The 27,278-nt window shown below is 39.3% G+C and overlaps 1 protein-coding gene across 5 annotated transcripts; it reads left to right on the plus strand.

Annotated features, from left to right (window-relative positions):
• Nucleotides 1-3,864: 3,864 nt before the first annotated feature.
• On the plus strand, nt 3,865-26,336 carry nt5c2b (5'-nucleotidase, cytosolic IIb). Of its 5 annotated transcripts, none has more exons than XM_028019268.1 (18): nt 3,865-4,072; nt 6,221-6,340; nt 11,439-11,512; nt 17,231-17,348; nt 17,950-18,045; nt 18,162-18,253; nt 18,342-18,399; nt 19,006-19,099; nt 19,223-19,276; nt 19,402-19,485; nt 19,616-19,657; nt 19,765-19,872; nt 20,119-20,185; nt 20,291-20,461; nt 21,510-21,561; nt 21,926-21,986; nt 22,169-22,345; nt 22,966-26,336. In XM_028019268.1, the coding sequence occupies exons 2-18, from the start codon at nt 6,240-6,242 to the stop codon at nt 23,188-23,190; spliced, it is 1,674 nt and encodes a 557-aa protein (XP_027875069.1). In that variant the 5' UTR covers nt 3,865-4,072; nt 6,221-6,239; the 3' UTR covers nt 23,191-26,336. The 5 variants fall into 5 exon arrangements, with proteins under 5 accessions (XP_027875069.1, XP_027875071.1, XP_027875070.1 ...); XM_028019270.1 differs by lacking the exon at nt 3,865-4,072 and adding an exon at nt 4,084-4,422; XM_028019269.1 differs by lacking the exon at nt 3,865-4,072 and adding an exon at nt 4,437-4,743.
• The last annotated feature ends 942 nt before the right edge of the window (nt 26,337-27,278 follow it).

A 27,278-nucleotide genomic window follows, 5' to 3' on the forward strand; every position in this document is an offset into this window, starting at 1 on the left:
CTTTATACCTGTTGGGGAAAATATAGACTACATTTGTTTACATTGTCCCCACATGATGGCAATGATATAGTAGGATCCAATTAGATTCTTGATTAATATGGGCTGTTGTTGTACAGTGTTTTAAGGTCTTGTTCAATGTGCCCCTTTTTTTAACTTTGAGCCCCTGTCACTCCAAAGGTCTCTGCACGGCCCTGACTCTGGGCACACATTCTCCAGACAATGCATCATTGCTTCATTTCCCCTCTGTAATGAAGTTGTTTTTTATATGCGTAAAACAGCTGTGTGCTGGGATTCACTGCAATAGAACCTGTCTGACAACATAAAATTGGCTTAAAAAGAATATCAAAACGCAACGCGTCAGAGAAATTCAGTTCAGTTTCACTTCAGATCAAAAATTCAAAACAGGTTAAAGAAATCTGTGACATCATCACTCTGGAACGGGTGATAGAGTGAACTTACAAAAAAGCTTATAATGTCTATAATGACTTCATGACCAAACTCCAAGCAGCCGTGCGGCTTTCACTTACTTCATGACCAGGTTTTTTTTTTTTTTTTTTAAGCGGAGGTACTGAACATGATTAGCACCAGCTTGTGTCACCTACAGAGGAGCAAGAAGGCTAATGACCATATTCCAGAGTGACCTAAACCCATTAGCACAACCCACTGAGATTAAGATTATTTTTGCCATTATCATTATCATCATCATATGGAATTTCCAATGCTATCACATTTTGTGCAAAACAAACTGTCGTAATAAATAAAACAAGTTGCACCAGTAAAGTCATAAAATGTAATTTATATAAATCTATACCGTTGTTGGCTTGCAATTTGTGGTCTAGGAAAAAAACCCTAGTTTTAAAACGAGCTTTTGCTGCCATCTGGTGCCTGACAATGGCACAACGCAACAGAACAGCTCATATTAATAAAACAAAATGTTAAAGTGTCGGGAGTGAATGCAGTTTAAAGCGTGAAAAGCTTGCTGGCTGATGTGATGTTGCATGAACTGCCCAACAGATGGTTGGAGGCAGGTTTTTATTTCATAAAAAGTATGAAACAGTGAAAACATATTGCCAAAATACAGAATTAAAAGTCCTCAAAACTTATAGAAAGCATCACATGCATAAACATTTGCTTACCATGTCTCTGTAGTTTGTATGGCTTGTTACTGTCAAAGTTTAGACAGACGAGCTTGTGTGGTCCTATCAAAAATAGCTTTTCAACTGTATATAGCAGTGTGTTCAAATTTAAGATACTATAAGAGACTTTGAATCTGGAAGTCTTACATTTATAAAGCTCAAATAAACAGTGCAGTCTTGCCAGTGATACTTTACCTTTATAGGTTCGTCATATCTAAAACAAACCCAATTTATATCCCTCTGAAATCAAGAACTTTTGCATCAGAGTCAAGAATATGAACAAATTCAGTTTGCACAATAATATTTAATTTGAAATGTAATGACGGATGATTGAGATAAGCAGGCTGATCTCTCACCTACTACTTTGTTCCTCATTCTTCACTTTGTCATCATGCAGTCAGACAAGATGCTGCAGTTTTCAGCTCTTCTTCCTCCACTTGTGTCAACACACCGCTTATCAGCTGGCTAAAAGGAGGTTGCAAGAGTTTTTTTTCACCCTTTTTACACATAAAAGTCAAATTTGGAGTGGACTGCTGCAGCTTCTTCGAGATGAGCCACCCAAACATGGAATGTATGTAGACTACACCTGTTGGACTTCATGTGTTAAGCTGTTCCTGAACCAGAGACAACGTCAGAAACGTCTTATTGAGTAAAAAGACTGAACTGTGGCTCAGTAGTGAAATGTTCTCTTCTTAGATTCAAGAACATGTAGCTAATTATTTTGAAATCAGACTCACAGAGTCTGGTGGAATAGAGGAAATGAACAGAATCCAAGTTGCTTCATCAGGGCTAAAGTTAGCACTTATGTCTAGAAAAACATTTTAGAGCACTTTATGACAGACTGTATATAGATGCTTATTTCATTTTCCACCAACCCTGCCCACGCTGCCAAAAGTACTAGTAGCTGCTTTAATGCCAGTGGTATCACTGTGGCTGATTGGCTGAAAACTCTTCCCAGTATAAACTCCACAGAAGAACATGAGAACCACCAGAACCAACAATGCAGAGCTGAAGGTCACTCTATTATTGGTGTGGTGTAAGGTCTGATTCTGGGAAGCTGAATTTTAGGCTTTAAGCAGTAATCAACTAAACAAACAGAGTCAGAGGCTCAAAATACATCTGGGAATTTAATGAGTTTCGACTGAATTTTTGATTTAAATCAAAAGTCTTTGAACATATTCTAATTTTCAGAGCTGTAGTTGTTGGAAAGACCCATAGAAAATGTATCTTATCTCTGAATGTATTGCTTTATAAGCGTGAAGCTTATAAGTATGAAGAATTTTTCTAGAGTATGACCTGTGTCCGAAATAAAAAAAACAACTAACAAGCTTGAAATGGGAGTAGCTCAAATACCAAACACCAGTCTGTCTTACGCATATTGATCAGTTAATAGTTGGATTGGAGCAATCTGCTTGAGGCACAATACTTTCATGTCTAGTATGGGGTTACTGTCTAGAATGAATGTCACTTAGCAATCTTCTCAAAGCTGCAGTTTTCTGTGTTCCTGGCACATCTTTTCTAACCAGACTTCCTCCTTCCACTGAATTTTCTGTTAACATGCTTGGATACAGAACTCTGTTCTTCAGGAGTAAGCTTTGTGTCTCCACCTCCTTGTGAAGGGTGTCGGTGACACAGCTAAACAAACAGAGTCAGAAGCTTCAAATACATCTGTGATTTTAATTAAACTGTTTGAGTTTCAACTGATGACTGTCTTCTGGACAGACTGGAGAGACCGTTTAAAGGCTTAAGAAACTTTTATAGGTTGACTAGGGTGTGACACAGCGAGTTTCCATTATTCATTCAATCAGTCAAGCTTATTTGCGTAGCACATTTCAGCAACAAGACAAGTTTTACATCAAAAAAACACAGAAATTCAAAGTCATAAAATACACCACACAGTAAACCGGTTAACGCTGCTTTTTGCTCTGTGCCATCGTTACACATCAAAATGTAGGTCAGTGTTTCATTTATTATGGTTTAAAAACCAACTCTAATCAGGTGGGTTTTTAGTCTGTAGAGTTAAAGTGACTCAGTGTTTCAGCTTTTTTGCAGTTTTCTGGAAGTTTGGTCCAGATTTGTGGTGCATAGAACCTGACTGTTGCTCATCCACGATTGGTTCTGGTTCTGGGGATGCAGAGCAGATCAGAACCAGAAGACCTGAGTGATCTGATAGTCTTTAATGTATTTTAGTGTCAGTGACTTATAAAAAAACAGTGTTTTCAAGTCTATTTTATGAGCAACAGGGAGCCAGTGTAAGGACTTAAGAACTAGGATGATGTGCTCTGTTTCCTTGGTTTTAATGAACTTTTTTAAAGTATTTGAATTTTCTGAGACACAAATTTAGTTGTTTTTTTTTTTTACTATGATTATCTGTTTCTTGTAATCATAAAAATTACAAGAAACAAATGTTGGTATTATATCGCTTTTTGTGGGAGGATTCTAGATAATAGACTCATTTCACTTTCTGAGACGACTGACAGGAAATATTTCACTTTTACACAATATTTTTTTAGATATACTAGTAAATAATGGTGGTTTACTATCTTACATTACTTTTTCTGCCTTCTACAATTTAGTATAACCCAGAACGAAATGCGTTCCATAGTTTTCCTTATTTATTTCTTTTTTTTAATAAAGAAAACGTTTATACCCTTGTGACGCAGTCACGTGTCTCCGCCACGACGGCAGATGGGTCCGCCTCTTTGTGACAGGCAGAAACAAGCGCCTCCCTCTGACCGCCTCATGACTGCTGAGAGCTAGCCGAGCTCGGACACTGATCTGCCTGGCTTTCTAGCTGAGTTTCCACCGCCGCTGCGCCTCCAGCTCCCCACTGTCAGAGTCTTAGCAGCTCCGAAAGAAAACACCACTTTGACACAGCGCACCGCGCATGCTCAGACCAACGGACGGCCCATCGATTTGTATCCAGGAACTCGGAGGTGAGTGCTGAACCACGTCAGTTGTAGGAGAAATCTGCTTTGACCGTCTTCTTTGTGTTTCATCAAGGGGAGATAGTGCGGTATAGTTACTTGAACCTCTGCTTCCTGTTGTCCTTTCAGTCTTTGTCAGCCAAAAGAGGGGGGAAAAAAAGAAAAGAAAAAAGAAAAACAGCCGACGGTTGTTAGCCAATGTAATGCGATGTTTGGAAGCGCTGCGAACAAGGTGTTCTTTGCGGCTGTAGTTTTGAGCAGATAGTTTTCGACCGAAGCGCATCCAGCCACGGAGACGACGAAACAACTCGAACATAGAGGGGGGAAAATCACTGAGAAGAGCTGACTTATCTGGCCAAGTCAGTCAAATCAAGCTGTCACATAGACAGTAGCTAAACAACACGAGCATAAAAAGTAACCGAGGAAGGTCTCTGTCTGTTATCTCCACCACATAGAGGAATAGGTGCAGACATTGGACTGTGGTACAAGCTTTGCAGTGAGAGTTTTAATCAACAGGGGTCGTTGACAGGTCTTAAAACTCGCTTCTATTCTTGCTTCCATTTAAAGTAAAAAAAAAAAAAAAAAAAGAAAGAAGACGAAGCTACCTCTGCTCCTCCTTCCCTGCAGTATTCAGCTGAGGGAGAAACTGTGTCAGCAAGGGGAGCACAAACACAGTACTGGTAATTACAGCTAACAAAGTCAGCAAATTCACCAGACTGTTTAAAAAAAAAAAAAAATCTATTCAGCCTGAACAATTTTCTAAAATCAATATTTAGTTTGAAATGTAATGACGAAGGATGTTTGAGATGAACAGGTTTATCTCCCATGTCCTGCCCTTTTCCTCATTCTTCACTCTTTCGTCATGCAGTCAGACAAGCTGCCGGAGTTTTCATTGATGGAGTGAAGCAGCTTGTATCTGCACACTGCTAATCAGCTGGCTACTAGAAGCCTGCTCGAGTTTTCCCTTTCTTACATGATGAAAGACAAATTTTGCTGTTCAGAATTATTATTATTTTCTGTTTCTGAGAGATGTAATACACTTGCTGGTCTGTTTCTCTGCCATTACATTTAGCAGCGTGTTCACGAGTTTGATTGACAGTACTAAGACGCTCTTCCTGGCTCTTATTGGCTGTTATTGACCAGGAGCAATGCATTTCCTCAGACAGCAATAGGAGCTCGATATTTTCACAGATTATCTATCTCATGTTATACTGTCACTACATGGTAATAGTTTTAACTAATATCTAAAAAAACACTTAAAAAATAAATAAAAGTTACATAGTACAGCTTTGATATGACCAAATTTGTTGTTTTTTAAAAATTGTTTATTAGGATGCACCATTTCATCGGAAAAAGGTTAGCATTAGCTAGTTTTCTGTTGATTGTCTCCAATCTGCAGGTCACATAGTGAAAAATCTGATTTCCTTTTTTCTGTTGATGAAATGCCTCAAAACTAAGAATCCTTTTAAAATTATTAAAACATTTAATGAAAATCAGAGAACAGTTAGAGAGATATGCTTTGATGCATATATATGGATAATCTTGAAATCATATTACCGTAGTTTTGTTAGATTCAAAACTAAAATCTTTAATAAAAAAAATATTTTTTTCTTTTGCAATTTCTCAGGCATTTTAACAGTCCTTCAAATAATAAATTAGACTTAGCAGATTGAACTTAAAAAAACATCAGTATTGGTCAGGAAAACCGTAATCAGTGCATTACTGTTATTTCATCCAATATTTTTGTTTGTGTCTAAATAGCAATAAATACATTTTATTGATTACCTCAGAAGTAATTAGCAGCATGTTATACTGTTCTAGCTGCAGTAGCAGTACTTAAGCAGTACTTGCTTATTTTCATGGAGCACTTTTCATTTAGTTAGACGTCATACGGAATGTTTCACAGGAAAAATATGGACAGAACAATTGGGCCAGAAAATGCTAAATGACGTAAATAAAGTCTTTATCAGACAGAACAAAATGTAGAACAGATGGACCACAATCATAAGTGTGCATGTAGATACTGTAGAGACAGATGCTAGCAGTTTGAAAACATTAAATTAATACTTTACTTCAGTTAGAAAACAGTGATTATGAGTCAGACATACATTCAGTTCTTTCATAACTTTTCCCCACCTACTTTCTTGTTTTTTCCAGACACTGACACATTTAAAAGATGATGACTTCATGGAGTGACAGATTGCAAAACTATGCAGACCTGCCAGCCAATATGGACGGCGTTACCATGAAGAAGTACAGGAGGGAGCCCTACCACAGGTAAGGAGCTCATCTATGAATGACCTGGAGCACAGCCAGGTAGAATGACAAGCATGATAAGAACTCTGGCGCTGTCAGCTTGTGATGGATAAGACTGACTTTGCACATTTATATTATGTAATCCTGAGATTGAGATTCCTCTCTATCTATTATCATGTTTCACAAAACTGTTAGAAAAGCCAATTTTTGGGCTACATTAAACAATTTTATTGTTTTGTCTCATGAATAAAACTAACCAGTCTTAATATATGTGGAATCAATGTCTTGAAGATTGAATCCCTCTGTACTGAGCGGATGTGTTGGCGCACGTTTTAAACAAGGGATAATTGGAACGTTTGTGTTATATTTTTATCTAAGAATTAACAATGTTAATGCTTAAATTATCAGTGAATTATTATTGCAGCATGTCAGTAATAAGATACAGAATTAACTTATTAGTAATAACACCAATCCTTTCAAACACTTTATTAAATAGTTTAAAGACTTAACCTTTTTAGGCTTTTGGTGTCTGATGTTTACAGAAAGAACTGGTGGCCTAATTTTGAGTAAGATATCCAACAGTATTTTTGAATAAAAAAAAAAAAACACCTGGGAGAAGAAAAGAACTGGAAGTGAATCAGAGAAGGAACATCTGAGTCCTTTTTAGACCAGAACCTGAACCAGAGCAGAAGCATGAGTTTCCTTCTTCTGGTTGAAATGGTTTACTCACAGAACCTCATTTGGATCACTGCCCAGCCGGTTTCTCAGTTCAGAAATGGGGAATCACACACAACCTGCTGTTTATTCTGGGAAAGGCTCCCCAGACTGGTGGGCCGTGGCGCTGACGGGGTCTTTGGATGTCTTTGTGGTTCTTCTCTCTGGATCACACTCAACTAAAATAAAACGGTGAAAGTGAAAAGTCTCCCCTGCATATTTGTGCAGGAAACAATAAATTATTATTTTTTTTACCGGAATTCACATGGAAACACTGGACCAAAGAATACAATGCTGATGGTGCACAAGACCTGTTACCTGCCTAATTGGATCGGGTTGATAAAGCCTGGTTCAGATTGGTTGACCACAACATCTTAATGGTCAAATATGAGGAGTTTGTGTTTGCATTCTGCAATTTGACTCTGGCTGGTTAGAAAATTAATTTCTGAATGGTTTCTTTTCATTTTTAGAAGCTAACCTTCACAACGTTTGCTCATTGCCCATTTTGAAATGGCACCATGTTTTTTTTGTTTCTAGCGCATTCATTAGCATATAGAAAACCACATGCAGTTACTTCCGTCATGCAGTTGAGGCAGCAAAACTAGAAGTCTGACTTAAAAGGCTGGTGGAGGATTGTCGGCTTGATATAAGGCTTGATATAATTCCTGACATGGAGAAATAACAAGTCTGCGCTGCTCACTGGATGAAGTGTTTTTAAATGCTACGAGCCCAAACCGAAGTGTGCTTTCAGAGTTTTTAAGTTGGTTCTGACTCAAGACACTTAAATACATGCTCTCAAGCTAAAAAAAAAATTATATAGAAACATGCTCTTGTGGTCTGAGAACTCAGCCACTGTGCAGAGTTTCTGTCAAACAAACTAGGTTATTGCCAGCTTTGATCGCATATTCAGTTACGTATTTCTTAAGGGCGGTTGTTTGGCTCTGTGCAGCTTTTCTTGCTGCCTGGTGGCAAATGTCATCAGACTATTGGGCTCCAGGAAATTAATGCATGAATCAAAACTTTGCTGTCGGTCAGCAAATATGTCTTGTTGCGACTGGCAGTGAATTTAAATGCATTGCTCTGTCCTTTATTTTGTCCAATCGCTGTTGCCTCTGATAGTCTTCGCTCTGTGTCTGTCTGCTGATGATGGGGTGGAGGGAACTCGGCCTGTAGTGAGGAAACATCCATTCGTGGTTACAGTATTTTACTGTGAGTGGCTGTTCAATGTTTAACTCGGAGGGTTGGGGGACAATGGGTGCCGTTGTTCCTCCCTGCCATCATATCATATCCCGTGCTCAAAGGGTTTATAAAACTGTCACTTATCTGTTGGGTCTGTGTGTCCTGTCGGGGCAAAGGTCGCTCAGTCCACGACCCCTCCCATCAGATGCCCGTGCATGCTAAAGAGCCACAGGTGCTGTGCGGGACAACAATTACCTGCTGATTTATACGATGCATTTGCATAAGAAGTTCCTGATCAGTTGAAACGTTTATGTAAATGGGATTGTTTGTCACACAGAGCGCCCCCGGAGATCACATCACAACGGACGGATGACTTTGACCCGCACAGATAAAACTCCCAGAGTCCAATCGCCGACTGCGTGAGATTAGAGAGGAGTGGAAAGAATCTGGCAGGGAGTCCCGCAGCTGCTTCCATCTACAGCTAAAGTAATTAAGGGCTTCTCTTGTATTCACGGCCCGTCGGAGATGTTTGTACGCTGTTGTCAGCAAGACTAAAGTCGAGGCTGACTACAGTAATCAAGTCGCCCACACCCATTTTCAATATAGACGAGCTCAGGAGGAGCACAGATTATCCTTTATGGCCGTTCATTGCCTCCCACCGCCCTCCAGCTAAAGGTTGCACATTAGATGTCATCCGCATAAAAATAGGAAAGATTTAGATTGAAATCCTTGGCTCAAAGTGACTTTTAACCCCTACAGCGCTCAGAAATGTTAAAAATAAAGTAGCACACTACTCTCTGATTGTTGAGCAGTAAATACTAAAGTAGTGAAGTAAATGCTAAAGATTTTACCTCGTAATAACATTTGTATATGTTGTTACTTAAATGGACGGTGAAATCTATTGTTAAATATGTCAGGTTTCAACTTTTTATCTTAAACTTAAAATCTAAGCAAACATTGTATTCAGTGTTTTTTCCCCTCTTGTTTATGTTTTGACTAGAAGTTTTAAGCAGGGTTAAACAGTCTTTGGCAAAATTCTTTGTTATGAAAAAATCTCTGGTCGTGACTTTTTTATTCCATTCAGCGTAATAAACAGGTCGACTGCTGGTTCAGCTCTTTCCAGATCAAAAAATGGGGACAATCTTAAAATCCCTTTATCTTCTGTTAGATTCAAAACTAGCACATCTGACAAAGAGCTTGTGGCACTTTGTTTTTTCTGTTTTCTGTTTGTAGCCCTGCGACAGACTGGTGACCTGTCCAGGGTGACCCCTGCCTCTCGCCCGGAACGTTAGCTGGACATAGGCACCAGCACCTCCCGACCCCACTAAGGGACAAGGGTGTTAGAAAATGGATGGATGGATGGATGTTTGTAGCCTTTCATAAAAAAAACAAAAAATAGGATCGGTCAGAAATGGAAGGACAGGTCAGGAGTACAAAAATAAAAGCCAGAAATTGGTATTGGGCAGAAAAGGCCTGATTGGTTTGTCTCTATGTAATAGCTACAAGTTAATCTTGTGATAGGGTTCTTTATTATTATTACTTTAAAATCCAGATTTTCCAAAAATTAAGTCTGCAAAAAGCAGAAATGTCAGAGAATAAAGAATAAATGCTGCGTTAACTCTCACATGCAAACTAGAGTACATCTGTTTGAGCTACAGGTGACGTTATCGCCTGGGAAACATTTTGCTGGATGTTTGTCAAAGTCTTCGGACAGTTTGGAGTGTGGATAATAAATGAGTCCAGAAGATGATTGATCTGAAGCTTATCTGTGTGTGTTCTGAGCCTCACCTGAGGAAAATGAGCAGCTGTCGCTCGGGGCCCAGCTCTCATGATCCTACCTGACTTGGGATTATTCTAGATGTCTTTGAGGGGCAAACAAACATCATCGCACTGCTCAACAACAACCCCACCTCCCCCGACTGACAACAACAGAGAATGACGCGGAAGGGCCACAATCAGTTTTGCAACAAGTCAGAAAATTTCTGAATGACAAGAAAGCAAAGAGTGAGGGAGGGGGCCTAGGGGGTGTTTATTGTTCAGGGTGCCAGAGCTTCACCGTGCAGCTGGAGCAGATCAGACCAACGCAGAGGCAAACTAATGTTTATTTCACTCAGAATGCACTGCCAGTCGTGTCTTGGACTAAACTCTAAATGGGAGCTTGTTCACTACGGATCTGCTGCCAGGTATTTCACAACGGATTCTTGGATTTTCAACAGGATTATGTGATTCTGACTGGGAATCACATAAGCACCGAGTCAGCTTTGTGGTTATAAAAAAATCTTTACATCAGCGGCTGATTTCTGTTTGTCTCTATAACTGGATTAAGTCTCATTTCTGGCAGATTGAACTTTTGATTTGTTTGGTTTTCTGTTGTATATTCAGCTAAATCAGAGCTGTTGAAGAGAGAGGGGGTCTGTTGCCCTTAGGTTGGCGGTGTGGTTCCTCTGTGTTGGCATGGTTACGTAAACATGGCTACGTAAACATTGTGTTCCCACATTTGAAAGATGATTTCAGCAATTTTTTTCAATTACTCTTTATTATTTATATTTATAAGGAAATGCAATTGAAGCTGTCGTCCCATTTTTCCTGGATTTCACATGATTTATGACTTTCTTGAGTTTCTGTAGTTTAAAAGTTGATGATGATGTTAAATTTATAGACCAACTGTTGCCAAGATGCTCTCTGTTCCATGTGCTAGAGAGCATTACAGCGTTCCAAGAACAGCTATTCTGATACGTTTTTCATACTTTTGCAATATTAGTCACTTTTTTATTTTCAGGAGCAAAATCCTTTTTGACTTTTAATGACTTATAGTAGTTTCTATAAAGTACACCTACATTACAGTAAAATGCCAATAAATAACTGTGCAGTCTAACATTAAGAGGTCTGTTATAGTGATTTTAAATGTAATATAAACAATCAATGGAAATAGAATTTAATTTTATATTGGGAGCAGAAGAAATTGCTAAAATAAAATCATATGACAGATGTGGTTATTTATCCATCATTTATCAAAAATATGCAGACACAGGGTAAATATTTTAACTTGTATTGTTAAAGACGCTCAGATTTTGTTTCACTGCTTCATTTATGCTTGTGACATTGGAAAATTGATGTAAGAAAATGCAGCTTTCTTGTAGAGTTTTTATATTTTCTAACGGTCCATTTGTTAATTGTAGCAATGCAACTTACATGTTTCCACCATTTTGTTCATTTATTTCTTCAGAATCTTCGTCAATAGAAGCTTGGCAATGGAGAAAATCAAGTGCTTTGGTTTTGATATGGATTACACTTTAGCAGGTAAGTTAAATATTCATTGACGCGACTCATTTCCGTTTGCAAAAGCAGAGATAAAAAAACAATCTGATCAACTATGAAGAAATTGCACTTAATACTTAGAAGTAAAAACCTCCTCTGTATCAAGTTTTATTTTTAGTCTTGTTTAACTTTATATTTTTGGATTTATTTTTAAAGCTTGTCCTTTGAAAATAAATAAAAAGATAAGAGAGACTCTAGAACGTTTCACTGCAAATAATGGTTGACTTAATGAACGTCCCCTCAGCTCCAGATCCTGGTGACGTATTAAATTTCCAATATGCCGAGGATCAGGACAGGTTAGTTAAAGTAAGTCGTGTGAATATCTTATGGGCCAAGCGTTTCTCTGTGTGCCCTACCTTGTCGTTCTCTGACTTCGCTCCAGTTTTTTGGACTCCACACGTCTAAAAATAAATGCTCACCGCCTTTGAAAAGCGGGTCACATTTGTTTGTGGGGCTCAGCAGTGGTGGCTCCCCTGAGGTAGGGATTCACTCGCGGTTCCTGTGAGGCTGTGGAGGCCCTCGCCACGTTTGGATAGCAGGATATTTTCCAGACGCTCAGCTGTTGACATGACTCAGTTTATGGGGGCTTGTTACCAAGTGTTAATGTTTGCTAGAAGTGCGGCTATCGTGTATCTTTGGACAGTTTTCATCACTTAAGTGCCTCATCAGTTTCACTGAATAGCTGCTGCCTAACATCGCCACCGGATGACGGCAACTGGCTTTTTTTAGGAACTGTTCACATTTGTGACGCGCATAAACAATGTTGTTTAAAGAGACAGAAAGATGTAAATGATTTGCACTCCAAACAGTTCTGATGTAATGGCTTCTTTTTTGGCGTTTATTGAATGTAGTTTGACTTGCAAACTTGCAAAAACCCTGTAATAGAGGGGAAAGACATCAAAACCATTGTTCTGGATTCCCAGGGCCACACAAAGATTTGAAGCAGCTAAAAGTATTTTTATTTTGGTTTTACGAGCAGAACGATGTTGTGATCTAACTCCTAACTAACAGCTTATGAAGTGAAAACTCATTAAAGTTGGATCAGCTGCAGAAGGACCAGTGAGACGGTCCTTTACCAAACTGCGCAATCAGAAGCCAAGTTCAGTATTATTTAAAGATCTGTGGAACATGGAGATCACACATTGCTACTGCATAAAGATTTACAAAGTAAATGCTTTTTGAGTCAAATATGAAAAATTACATTAAAATAGAAATGCAGTCTGTATAAGTGTAAAACTGTAAAAAATGTAGAAGAACCAGGTCCTCATCATCAGATATAAATTGCTGGATTGGATTAGGATCCTCCTAATTGTCGCTTATCTTATATCTAAACTAAGAAATATAACTTCTTGTGGAGATTTTCTTAATTTAACATTTCAGTTTAAAGATAAATATTCCAAATATTCAATTTGTCACTGGGTTTAGTGACCAGTGTGAATGTGGATATTTGACCTCATTATGTAAAAGATTGAACTAATTAGATTTTTGTGCTTTTTAAAGTGTGCTTATCTGTTATTAAGATCACTTTGATAATTGCCTATATAGATTTTCCAGTTTTTATGCAAATGTTTAATATTTAAATTAACCAAAACTAAATATTCCAGGTTCAACTATTGAAATCTGTATTTTTTTTATTATTATTATTTATGTATTTATTTACTAATTATAAAAAAAAGAAATATTTTTGTAACATCCTATATGTTTTATATAAACATTATCAGAGCATTTTTTGTATATCTTACATAAAACTTTTTTATTCTGACAAATTTGCTTAACCTTATGAAAAATTGGAACCTCGGCGAACTCTTAAGGGAACACCCGTCAAACATCACATATTTGGTAACATTTTCTAAGCTAAATCAATATTAGACAGGTCAACCTTGCTTTATCTGTGCTGCTGCTACTAACGGGAGCACGTCCCTGCACCAGTTGCACCACCCTGTTTAGACCGAGATTGCATTGAGATGCTATCAGTTTTGTCCTAGTTTTCCAGCAGACTTTGGGCTTAATCTTGGCCCCCGAGGCGGTGCCGGAGTCTTTGTATTTTTCCACAGTGGGCCTCACCGTGTCCTGATTCTAAAACCAAGGCTTTCATTTGCACACTGATGGAAACAGATAAATTAAGACGCACATTGTTAGCTCCTTAATATAGACGGTTATGTGACATGGTTCAGTCACTGTGTCCCCGTTTGGGAGGCTTGGATTAGATGGTGTGTTTGAAGAGCGATGCGGGTTGTTTACCTTCTGGGTGAAGGGTGTGCGTTACATTCGGGCCTGAGCTGGGCCTACGAAACCCCGGGGAGACGACACACCGCTCAGCAATGGGAGCAGTGGGACTATAATTATCTGGCAATAATCTGATCAAGGATGTGATCGGACATATTTGTGAAGATGAAGTCATGTCTCTCTGTGGCTCTGAGCAGGTTCTGTTTGTGTGTATCAAATGACAGCAGAAGAAATGTGAGCTACATAGGGTTAGCAAGGACCTCAGGAGAGCAGAAATGCTACACTGTCAAGCACTCAACAAGAAACAGTAATATAATAACGGGCGGCACCCAAATTATGCAACCAGGAACTTCCAATCTGATTATTTTGTTGTTTTTTGGTGGATCCTTCGTTGTAGAAAAATCAGAAACTTTCTGTCGACATAGATTTGAATGAGGCTGTAAGAAAAGCGGCTCAATAATTCTCTCCCATCACGCTAACCGCTGAATGTCTGAAATGGCATCAAGTGACTTTAGTTACTTGTGAAAAGATGCTCTGTTGCTGTGAGACGTTTTAAAGAAAGGCATGTTTTTTTATTAGTTACTAAGAAAAAAGGTTATTTGCACTAATGATAGGCTGAATATTAATTAGCAAAGCTGGAGCTAACGCATCTTTTATTCAGTCAGTCCTCCAGCGTCCTCCACAGCTGCCAAGTGACCAAACCAACAGTGCCATGGAAATGTGTCCTTTTATAGATTTCCATTTTTTAAATGACTTTATATTGTCGTGTTTTATAAAATAAAAAAAATGACTCAATAAAAATCATTTTTATTAAAGGGGAACGCAATCCAAAACAACCTGTCTCAATGTAAGAGAAGTAGCTTTCTCCTGATCCTAATAAACGGATTGCGATTAATGCCAACAAGTCTTTCTACGTCACTGTTGAGGAATTTTGGTCCTACTTTTCTTTGGAGAATCACTTAACCAGGACCTTTCTGACGCCGCAGAGCAGGCTAGAAAAAAACCTCGTATTTCTTCAAAACATTGCAGAAAACATTTACTCAATAGTCTGCATTGACTGCATTGCATTGATTATAATGCAAAGGGATTTAAATGCCTTTTGAAGTTATTTGAGTTTGACCTAGCCTGTTGGGAGTATGCGTTTCATTTGACTTATGGAGGTGTGTAATTATATTTCAAGTTTGTAATTTTAAAAAAACAAAACATAGTTATGATAGATGACCAGCCTGATTGGCCTTTCATTCAGCCAGTACTGATTGTACTTATGTGAGGGAACGAGCACACTCAGTGAAACCACTGCACTAAGTGATGATGGCAAAGGTGATCGAGGGGAAGCAACTCTCAAAATGGATGTTTTTTTGTTTTCTTTTTAGGTTTTTTTTCTTTTTTTTTAGTTGTTTTGTGTTTTGCTTTGTACCTCAGACTTTCAAGAGGATTACGACAAGTGAGCAAAAAGGAGTGGATTGGGATGTTAGCAGCAGCTCTGGGCAGTGAGCCCAGACCCTCAGTTTACTGTGAGAAAAACAGAGGAGAGGAGGGGGAGCTGAGCTGCAGCACAGTGCATGATTATAATGCAGGAGCAGGCTTGTTCTTACGGAGAGTTTTACTTAATCCAAAAATTAGCTAGTTTTCTTCAGCCCAAATCATTTTTTAGCTTGCGGCTGTGTGCTTTTTACAGAACACTGCAGATGTTTTCCTGTTTGCTCCGTTGTTTACTGTCCCCTTAAGAATCATCAACCAGTTCAGCTCCCCTGGGTCCTCCCTGCGCCCCACTGGGAGGCCAACAACACAGAGAACATTCTTTCTTGCGTATTTATAACATCTGACATATTCCTATTTTTTTCCCCCCAGCCTAAGAAAGCATTTTAATCTTGTGCCAGCCTTTTCTTAGCATCAGCCTATGTTTATATTTCCAGAGTATGGTGTAAATACCGAGTACAGGCGATGACGAGGAAGAGCCTCATCAGTCTCCACAGAGCTCTTAGGAACTGCGGATGAAATGTTAAGGCCTTATTATTTTCACACTTGATCAGCTTTCTTTATGAAGCTGTGCGCTGTATGTTCGAGCTGGCAGAAAACGGAGAGTGGCCGTCTAGAGGGGGAGGATCCGCTAGAGAGTGAAAACATGTCAACAGAATAATGATATTAGACCAGGGGTGGGCAACTCCAGGCCTCGAGGGCCGGTCTCCTGCAACTTTTAGATGTGTCTCTACTTCAACACACCTGAGTCAAATAATGAGGTCATTAGCAGGACTATGGAGAACTTGACTGCACTTAGGAGGTGATTCAGCTGTTGGATTCAAATGTGTTGGACCAGGGAGACATCTAAGAGTTGCAGGACACCGGCCCTCGAGGACCAGGTTTGCCCACCCCTGTATTAGACTCTGTCTTTTGGGCATAAGTTAAAATTGGAAACATTGTATCAGGACTGAAATGATTAATCGTGATGAATCAATTATTGACAGAATTGTCAACTAATTTAGTAATCGATTAATTGTTAACCAGAGTAGGCAAAAAAAAAGTCAATATGCTGAAAGAACAACATACTCAGAGCAGTCATTAGGCCCAAACTGTACAAAAATATATACAGTTTGCATTTAAGAACCAACCCAGAACTCCTTAGTTGACATAGTGTTAGCTTCACTTGGTTCAAAATCTGTAAAAAAATAAATAAATAAAATAAAATATATATATTGTATGAGGCACGGTTTGCCATCCAATTATTAATCAGTTAAACGATAAGTATGAGAAGCAGAGGCCTCCTGCAAGCTAAACAAGCTACAATTGTTTTGGAAGCTTCTTTAGCCTAGCATAGCCTTAGCCATGCTCAGTATCTTCTTTTAATTTTCAAGCTTATCTTGACAGTATTCTCTCACCACCTACTGGTGTAGCATTGGTACTACAGCATAGCATAGATCACAGGTGTCAAACTCCAGGCTTGGAGTGCCACTGTCCTACAACTTTTAGATAATTAGGTCATTAAGGCTCTGGAGAACTGATCTACACAAGGAGGAGATAATTAAGTCATTTCATTCCAGTGTTTTGTACCTATGGCACATCTAAACACTGCAGGACAGCGGCCCTTGAGGACCGGAGTTTGACACACCTGGCATAGATCATATGTTTTCAGTCCAAATCTCAATCAGACAAATTGTTTAGTTTTTTTTTTAGCCAGAAAGCTAAATAACTTTTGTTGAATTAATCACTTAGGGAAACACGATGAGACATTAAAAAGACTATTAGTATCAAAGTTTCAGTTCATAGCTTCAGAATTTGAACACTAAATGTCAAACATCAACAAAATAAAAAAAAATTGCCGGTAGAAAATTAAACACAAACCTGCTCTGCTTCTGTTAAATCCGTTAATAGATTTAATAGTTAATAGATTTACAGTACTGAATAGTACTGTATGGTACAGTACTGTAAATCTATTAAAACGTGTTAAAGTAAATATTTGTGTGTTTTGATATTTAGTCTACAAGTCACCTGAGTACGAGTCGTTGGGCTTTGAACTGACGGTGGAGAGGCTGGTGTCCATTGGTTATCCCCAGGAGCTGCTCAGCTTCGTCTACGATCCTTCGTTTCCCACCAGGTCAGACCAAACTGGACACACCAAGAGCTGTTCTGACACTGATGGTCAACCCATTCGTCCCCGTTGCTTAAATACTGAACGGTTCCTGTTAAACTGTAAAATGAGATGTTAAGTAAAGCATTGCTCAAGTCCCACTACATATTCTCAGTTGGAGTTAGGTCTGGACTTTGACTGGGCTGTTCTAATAGATGAATATGCTTTGATGTAAATTATAGTTCTGGCTGCGTGTTTGTCCTGCAGGGAGGTGAACCTCCTCCCAGAGAAGCTCTATTTGTAGTCAGAATAATTTTCTCTCTTCATTTTGCAGCAGAACTCTGAGAAATTTCCAAAGCTTGTGATCTTCTTTTGCAGTTTAACTCTGCTTTGAACTCCGCCACAACTGTATCAATGTGTGTGGGTGTCTGATCAAAGGGGGCTTGACTATAAGTGCACGCTGCATTTTTCATATTTTCTGTTGTAGCATTTTTTTCCATTCACGTCATTTTCCTGCCGCATCACAATTATTAATTTACTTGCTGATTCTCTATCTCAAAAAGTAGAGAAGTCCCAAAAAGTCCCAATAAAGTAAAGTTTTTGGCTTTTGTTTCCCCTTCCTCTTCAGAGGCCTTGTGTTTGATACCATGTATGGAAACCTACTGAAGGTTGATGCTTATGGCAACATCCTGGTTTGTGTCCACGGGTTTAACTTCCTCCGAGGGTAAGCTGGTTTCCTTTCTGCATCTCAGAAATAAAAAAAATATATATATAAAAATAAGTAAATATATTTTTCTTTTCTCTCTCTCTCTGTCTCTCTCTTTGTTTTTTCTCTCCCAGTCCTGATATCCGTGAACGATACCCCAACAAGTTTATCCAGAGGGACGACACAGAGCGCTTTTATATCCTTAACACACTCTTCAACCTCCCAGGTAAAGTTGGTGGCGACTGCTCCAGAAAATTTACACCCAAGTAAAACTTTGACTGACTTAATTTTATTTTATTTTATTCTTTTCAAAGAAACCTACCTTTTTGCTTGTCTTGTGGATTTCTTCTCCAACTGTGACCGATACACAAGGTAAGAACATCTCTGCCAGGTTACATGTCGTGCAACAACAAGTTTCTGAGTTCTGCATGTTGACACAAAGACATTTGCAAGCCACACAGGGGCGAGAGCAAATGGCCCAAAGCATGGGAGCGTCCTGGTGTCCTAAAGGCTAATGTCAGCTAATTCTTATTAAATGGTTTCCTCATGGGACTTCAGTCAGACCTGTTTATTTTTAATAGAATTACAGAATTAATACCAGATAGTAGGCGCATGGATCCTTGTCAGATTAATAACAGTAAAAGCAAATCTCACTAACTATCCACATAAAATGAAATAATCTTCCATAATCTTTTTAGCACTTCTGTAAAGGAGGATTAATGGCCTGTAATTGATTTTTAATTTCTTTTGAGAATGTAATCTGGAATGGCTGCATGTCCTTTGTCCTCTGAAACCTGGTTGTTGGTCTTTTAGGGGGAGAATGCTTTCCTGTTTGGCTGGGGACCCTCCAACAAGGGAAGGCTATCCCATTTAAAAGCAAACAAAAAGAAACAAATGTCATGTTTTTAAAGACCCTCTGTAAAGATATGGCCTGTCCGACGGCTGTGCGCGTGTCTCTCTTTCCCCCTCCTCCCCTAGCTGTGAAACGGGCTTCAAGGACGGCGACCTCTTTATGTCCTACAAGAGCATGTTCCAGGACGTTCGGGACGCGGTGGACTGGGTTCACTTCAAGGTAAAGTTCATGCAACCATTGATTTAAGTAACATTATTATGGTGTGGAACCCCCCCCCCCCCCCCCGGAAACTTTCAGCAAGCCAGAACATGTTGTGTTATACGTCTTTCTTTGTTTTTTCAGGGAACGCTGAAGGAGAAAACTGTGGAAAACCTGGAGAAGTACGTAGTGAGAGATGTGAGTACTTTGCATGCAGCAGGTGTCCTCTGCTCTGCTATGAGAGCCACACACATTGTGTCACATTCTTTGTGAAGATGCTTAAAGCTTTTTTTCCTTTTTCCTCTCCTCTCTGTTCCCACCAGGGGAAGCTCCCACTTCTCCTGAGCCGGATGAATGAAGTGGCCAAGATTTTCCTGGCTACCAACAGCGACTACAAATACACGGACGTGAGTGCAGACGGCTAACTGTTTAGACGAAAACAACAGAAATGCTTTTAGGGACTTTTTTTGTTGTCTATTTAGTTGTTATTCAATTTTTGATACAGCTGATTTACATCCAAACACTTTTTACTCACAGAAAATTATGACTTACCTGTTTGACTTTCCACACGGCCCCAAGGTAAGATCAATTTTGCTGAAATTGCAGGTAGAAAGTGAAAAACGTGTCACTTTACTGTAAGTTTTTTGGTAACTCATGTGGTTTGTTTGGGTTTCCACCCTCCACAGCCCGGCACCGCTCACAAGCCCTGGCAGTCCTACTTCGACCTGATCCTGGTGGACGCCAGGAAGCCCGTCTTCTTCGGGGAGGGAACCGTTCTCCGACAGGTTGACACGGTGAGCGGACACGAAGCAGGACACAGACTCCGACTCTGTGACCACGTCACATCGTCCTCAGCGTTTGGACAACTTGTCATTTTTGAAAGCAGGTTTCCTCTAAATAAATGCAAAGCGATAACAGTTAATGCAATTTGCGTCCGAATGCGAAAGAAATCGATGCAATCGTTAACTTTAAAAATACAGATGTGTTTAGTCTGATGAAGATCTTTACTTGGGCCATTTTAATTTGCGTCTTCAATCCAGACCACAGGACGTCTAAAGATTGGAACCTACACCGGACCTCTGCAGCACGGCATAGTGTACTCAGGAGGTGAGACAAGCACGTCTTCAATTTTTCAGTTTTACTGCTTATTACGTCTTATTTTTAGCATTAAAGGGCCGGAGGTGTAATTAATTAACATGTTATTACCCTAAGGTTCCTCGGACATCATGTGTGACCTGTTGGGGGCCAAAGGGAAGGACATTTTGTACATTGGGGACCATATCTTCGGAGACATCCTCAAGTCTAAGAAGCGTCAGGGCTGGAGAACGTTCCTGGTGATTCCTGAGCTGGCCCAGGAGCTGCACGTTTGGACCGACAAGAGTTGTAAGAAAGAAACACTGTTTGAATTTCATCTTTTGGTGCCACGAGAACTTCAAAATAAGACGGAATCAAAATTCCTAGACAACCTCAAAGGGCCAGAAGGTGTCCGCTACAATTTCTTCTTTTTCTACAAAAAAACAAATTAGTGATTCAATCTGAATATACTTTAATCCAAAAAAAACTATAAAACCAATAAAGCTAAGTAAAAGTTGATTATGTCAAGCTGGAAGGTTTTGCATCATTTTTTAAATTTAATTCAACCAAGACTGAAAATGACCAAATAATACCAAACTATTTTTTAATATAAATCTGTATAAAAATAAGGGAGAAACTGTCGCACACTATTAAACTTAAAAACCTTTAACAATGAAACGTTTTGGTCACAGACCTTCACCAGCTCTGTGTTTGCATTGCATTTACCAGGTTGCAATATTTAAACATACATAATGTTTGAAATGTATTTTAACATAAATAAAGAATTACAAACCAGAGTTTTATGTAGAAAAAAATGCAGTCTGTTTAAGGGTCAAAGTTTTAAAATACTTTGATAGTTGATGATCGAATTGATGCTGGTTTTAATAATGTTTTACCATTAAGTGTGCTGACCATAAATCATACATGTTGTTTCAGATAGTAAACTAGAGTCACATCATGGCAACAACTTAGCAGGTTAGAGGTTAAAACGGTTTATTATTTGATTCATTTGATTGGGACTAGTCTTTGTACATTAAAAAATGAAAACTATTTACAAATATTTACAGTATAGTAATTTTTGTCACTGTATTTTGCTTAAAATGTTCTAAACACTTGATATTGTTTTGGTAAATGTTTTTACTTGGATATCATTAATATTTTTGTCTCCCTGTTTAGCTCTGATTCTAGTTTTTTTTAAAAAAAGGATTTTATTTTTTATTTATGTTTTTTATTTAAGAACACATTTTTGTTTGCAGGGGATGTTTCATGTGACGTTATTAGAGACGCATCGAAGGGTTAAATCTACAGGTCCACATCCTCATCACTGACACTTTGCTTTTCCTTTTATGTTTCGCAGCGCTATTCGAGGAACTTCAAAGCCTGGACGTTTTCTTGGCAGAGCTTTACAAGTAAGAGCTGTTCCCCTTTGGCCCTCTTTTCGTCCACTTCCTGTCTCGAACATACCCCCTGCCCTCCCGCCCCGGCCGCCCCCGCCGCCGGCTCTGCTGCACTTTGCTCTCTGCAGACCGTGTGAAGGCATGCACACTGAGAGAACAACGGGGTCAAAAGGGTGAAGTGTTAAGGGGTCGGCCCACGCAGGCCACCTGATAACCACATTTACTGGCCGTATTTATAACCCGCCATGGGTATTTATAGCCCGCTGTTACACCGCCTCTTTGACTTCCTACATTTCAGTGAACTGATATGCGTTTCCGCCCCACACCCCCGGCCCCTCGCCCTGAACTCATCGTCTTTCTCCTCGTCTTTCCTCAGACATCTGGACAGCAGCAGCAACGAGAGGCCTGACATCAGCACTATTCAGAGAAGAGTCAAGGTACAGCCTGTGTTGCTGTTTTTAATCACTGCACCACCTTTGTTCCCAAGCTTTTAACACCAGCTGGAGAGTTTTTACAGCATCCTCCGCCTCCCAACGGCTCCTCAGATTGTTTCAGTTTGGCCGTTTTCGCCGATTCAGAATAAAAGCGGCGTTTCTTCTCACCCATTTCCTCCTTTCAGAAAGTCACGCACGACATGGACATGTGCTACGGCATGATGGGGAGCCTTTTCCGCAGCGGCTCCAGACAGACTCTGTTCGCCTCCCAGGTGATGCGTTACGCTGACCTGTACGCCGCTTCCTTCATCAACCTGCTGTACTACCCCTTCAGCTACCTGTTCAGAGCCGCGCACGTGCTGGTGAGTGTTTGACTCCAACCGGAGGGAGACAGAACTTTAAGGCCACACTCCAGGTCAACGCTTCACTTCACTGGTGCTGATGCAAAACTTTCAACTCAGCTTGTGGAGTTTAAGCTCCAATAGAAGCTGAAGTTTGTGTTTCTACTCGTATAAGGATTTTGTTTTGATCTCTGTATAGAATTTAAGTGCTTAATTTGAGCAAGAAGGTCAATTACCTTGAAACAAACAGATTTGATCAATGTGATGAATAGTTTTGTTATTATTATTGTTATTATTGATCTGTAAAATTTAAATAAGAGTGGGTTTATATTTTAAATGTTAGTCATTGAAATTGGGGGATTTTGTTTTTCTTTTTTGTTAAATTTGTGTTTTTTTTCTTAGGCCGGTCAGGTGTATAAAGTGTATGTGAGAAATTTTTCAAGACATAAAATGTATTTTTAATACTATAAGATGAATAAGAAAAATAGCAGCTCTTGAAGTAATACAGAACAACTGGGATGTTGGGAATCAATAGATGAATAAATATTTGTATTTAAACCGCGATTGAACGCTGGACTTTAAACACCGGCTAAACGTAATTGGCTTGTTTCTCCTCTAAATATTTCCTCGATGTCCCTCAGATGCCTCACGAGTCAACGGTTGAGCACGCCCACGTGGACATCGACGTGGAGTCGCCGCTGGCCACGCGTAACCGCACCCAGTGCAGCGACTGCAAGGACCTGGAGTGCAAACGCAACCACCTGACCCGCTCCTTCAGCGAGATCAAGCCTCCCAACCTGTTCCCCCAGACGCCCCAGGAGATCACTCACTGCCACGACGAGGATGACGACGAGGAGGAGGAGTAATAAAACACCCTGCAGAGTTGAGCCATGTTCCCGTTCCCCGTCGCCTTGCGTTTCTTTATAGAGTCGAATGGTGATCTCGAGACGGGAAAGAGAAACGCCTCCTGTGTGCGTTTGTGTGTACTTACATTTACTGTCGATATAAATCGATGCACACAAACACCCCAACACTCACACACACACACACACACATACTCGGGAGATTTCTAAAAAAATATATATATATAAATTCAAAGAACCATTAGGAGGAAGAGATCACTCATGTCTGTCAGGAAAACAGCACGCATGCCCGACTCACGAAACGGAAAGGAAAAAAAAAAAGCCACCCTGAGCAATCATCTCATGAAACGCTAGTTTTTAACGTATTTTTATAACCAAATAATGTTTACGCTGTAATCCTGCAAATATGGTTGTTATACTATACCTCTAACCACGAGACAAGCTAACAGGGAATGCGCGGGAAAATCGTCCGAGTGTTGAAAACAGACATTTTTCTGCTGTTTGGGAACAACGTTCTGCTTTTTAATCCGTTTAGCTTGTTTTCTAACTCATGCATGAAGAACTGTATCTTCCCTACGGGCAGCAGGGATCGGTTTTCCTAAACCTCAGGACCTCAGTGTGCATCAGGTTCAGTGGGGAGTTGAGGACATGGTACTGTAGTCTCTGTAGGAGCCCTGACATACTGTAGTGGTTATGTAACTCGCCACATGCAAACGACTTGTTATAGCTGCGTCACAACAAGCAGGCTGACCTGCACCATTTCATTTTAGTTTGGTGTTTGGAAGATGAAGTTTGAACATTGTATTACACTATCGGGCATGTTGATGAGAAAAGTAGAACAGACTCGCTGGGAGTGAAGGGATTTTTTTTTTTTAAGGTGCCAATATGTGAAGTTCTTCAGTGTATGAAGGTGTTTTTAGGATGTTTTTATTGTCACATATGCAGAGTCCTCGGCATCAGTAATCGAAGAAAACATGCAGGCGGCGTGTGTACAGTATTCCTCAGTCTGCCTAGTAACACTGTGGTCATTATAGTTAAAGCTGTGGTTCTTGATTTTAATTTTTTTAAAAAGAGACCAGACTCTTAAAAATTATTACCCCATTCTAGCATTGCTATTTTAATGTTGGGAAAAATATACTTTAAAAAACTAGGTTTCAGTTATGATTCAAATGCAGTTTTACGCAAAGATTTATGGTTTTGTTCCCTTAAAAACGACATACTTGGCTGTGTGACTCTGCAGCGTCAGCAGCTTGAAGCCCAAAAGCCCGTCTATGCAGTGAGCTTCAAGCACCAGATTCCCCCAACATTTCCCAACGTAAAACTAAATGTTCAGTTTCCCTAGTTTTACACATTTCAGTAAAATGAACACACTTGGGTTCTTTTAACCACCTTATTCCTCCATCCTGTGATGCCTTTTTAAATTCTGATTCTTCAGCTGCTTTAATCTTGATTTCTCGTTGGCTGGCAAGTGATGGCAAATAAGTCTCTGATCGCAGGAATGTTTTGTCTTCATGATGTGATTATCGCCCGATCGCAGGGCGAACTCCTTCCGCCGTCGCCACCGTTTCCCCCCAGAATAAGGTGGAGAAATTCCTCCCAAACTGCAAATAAAGAAAAATTGTCATTTCCAACATTTACTTGCGGAAAATGAGATGGATTTGGGCCTTGAATTCTGCCGATTAAACGGGTTCATTTTGAAATAACACAATGTTACCATTTTACCTGGAGGAGAGCCGAGGAGTCACTGCTTGGTGGAATATACCAGATTTTTTGGTATTTTAATAGTATTAAATTATTTTAGCTTCAGTGGGAAAATGTGTTGATTTAAGCAATAAGATCCCATTTAAGTGTTTGTCCAAACATGACAATAATATGAAGCTTTGGTATTTTGATCAAAGTTTCAAAACACCTGTGATGAACTGAGCTGAATTGAAACGGTCTAAAAAAGCATAGATGAGTTTTTTTGTGAGACGGTGGGTAACTGTATCGCAGCTTCTGGAGATTTTTTTTTTTTATCATATGACATTGCTTACTAGATGCTAAATCTCCACTGACATTTTTCTCCAGGGATTTTGCTCATTTTTACTCCACAGACAGACCAAAAAAAATAAAAAATCTTCAGCGGTGATCAGATTTGATTCAAGTTTTGCACGCACGGGGAATGTGTTGCTGGGAAAAATACGTTTTCAGGGTTTTAAACTTAGGTTTAACTGGGTTTAAAATGGTTCATGTGTGTGTTGAAACGGACTGCCTGAACTTCATTTTTCCTTTCCTAATATGCTACGTTTTCCGGTTTTATTGACATTGTACGGCTCTGATCAGTTTGGCCAGGAAAGGAAAGGTACATGCCATCTATTCTTTTGTTTTTTTTCATATTTGGTTTGGCGTGGGTTGGAGGGATGTTGTGAAAGTTTTTTTAGTTTGGTTTTTTTTAGCTTAAAGTGTCACATTTTTATTTGATGTTGATAAGAAAGATCACAGCTGTTTGTCTTCTTTTTTTTCTTACAAAGAAATCTTTTATATTTTCATGTTTCCATCTTTGCAGAAGTGGGCATGTTGCAGAAGGCAGCTGTACAGCTAATGATGAAAGTTGCATAAACTGCATACATATACATGCAGTTGGTATCCATTCTGACTCGATGGATATTTCTTCTCTAAAAAGTAAACATTGAAAGTTTTCCCAGTGTGTCAGCGTAGTTAACACTCATAAAACACAGCAAACCTGTACAGAAAATCTTAAGGAAGTGGGGTTAGCATGAAAAGTACAATTACTATATTAGCTGAGGTTTTTATTTTTCTAAATAAGTATTTTTAAATGGTCTTGGTTTACAGAACTGTAGATAGACCTTTTTTATTTTATTCAAAATAACATTTTATTTTCTGTTTTTTAACCCTACCACATACGTGTAACGTTCAGACCTTAATAATAAAGCCTTGTGAAGAGCATTAGGCTATAGGAGGTTATTTTTTTTCCATCCTTGTGTTGCTTAGAAACATTAACAGCCTCCTCACATTTTCTAAACTGTCCTTTTGTTTGTATGCATATCAGATTATGTTCCTCTGAACAGTATTTGTTTCCTGAAATGTTCCTTCAGACTGTATATTGAAATCATTACATGAAAATCTAGAATAAAGATAGTTTTTCATAATTTGTGGTTCTGGTTTTGTTGGATATTGAGGGGGAAAATTATGAAATATTGCTCTTCATGCTCAAAGGATGCAAGGCGGCTGACTGAACGACAGTGGTGGCTTCTTCATAATGTAAAGGTGATTACGTGACACCCTCCAAACCTCGGCTTTACATTTAGACTGCTGAAGTGTCGGCTGTTCTGTTCAGTCTCACAGACACTTTTGTGCAGTGCACCAGCATCCACTGACTCAGCATTTTATTTCTGCCGACTCAGCAGAACCTGAAGTCTCAAAAGACAACCAAATGAGATTGACAAACAGTCACACTATTTTAGAGCTCTAAAATCAACGCCTTGGTACATTCTGATCTTGTACAAATAGATTTATGACAAAAAAAAAAAAGAAAACAAAAACAATCTCTTCAGGCCTTGCACACACGGAGACGAGATCAGTGTATATTGGCTAACGAATTAAGAAAAAATGGCGTCCACAGAAAATGATGTAGTAGCTATGTCGAGCCAGTCGGTGGCGCTGTAACACTGACAGAAAGCGACACAAACAACAACAACAAAACAAAAAAAAACACCGAATGGCGCCATGTTTGTTATTATTTGAGAGTGAGGTGCGGGATAGAGTCAGATGGAGCTTTAAAATGATTGTTTCAAAAAAAAAAAAATAATGCGGCTCAGGACCACAGTGACACTTGAACTTTCAAGAATCATCGTTTCTGGTCTCCCAAGACGCCGGATTTGTGTGAATGCGCAACAAAAACTACAAAAGAAAACTCCTGTTTTATCTGTTAATCATTCACTTTTTTATTAAACCACCAGCTGAAAGAGGCAACAGGAATGTTGTGTTCAGGTAGAAGCATCAGAGCAGGTAAAAACACACCTTCACAGCATTCACACAAAGGATGGAGTTGTCGAGCTTAAAACACAGGAGAATGCATGTTTTCTATTTTA

This window comes from Xiphophorus couchianus, chromosome 5, assembly GCF_001444195.1.
Source record: "Xiphophorus couchianus chromosome 5, X_couchianus-1.0, whole genome shotgun sequence".
NCBI lineage: Eukaryota > Metazoa > Chordata > Actinopteri > Cyprinodontiformes > Poeciliidae > Xiphophorus > Xiphophorus couchianus.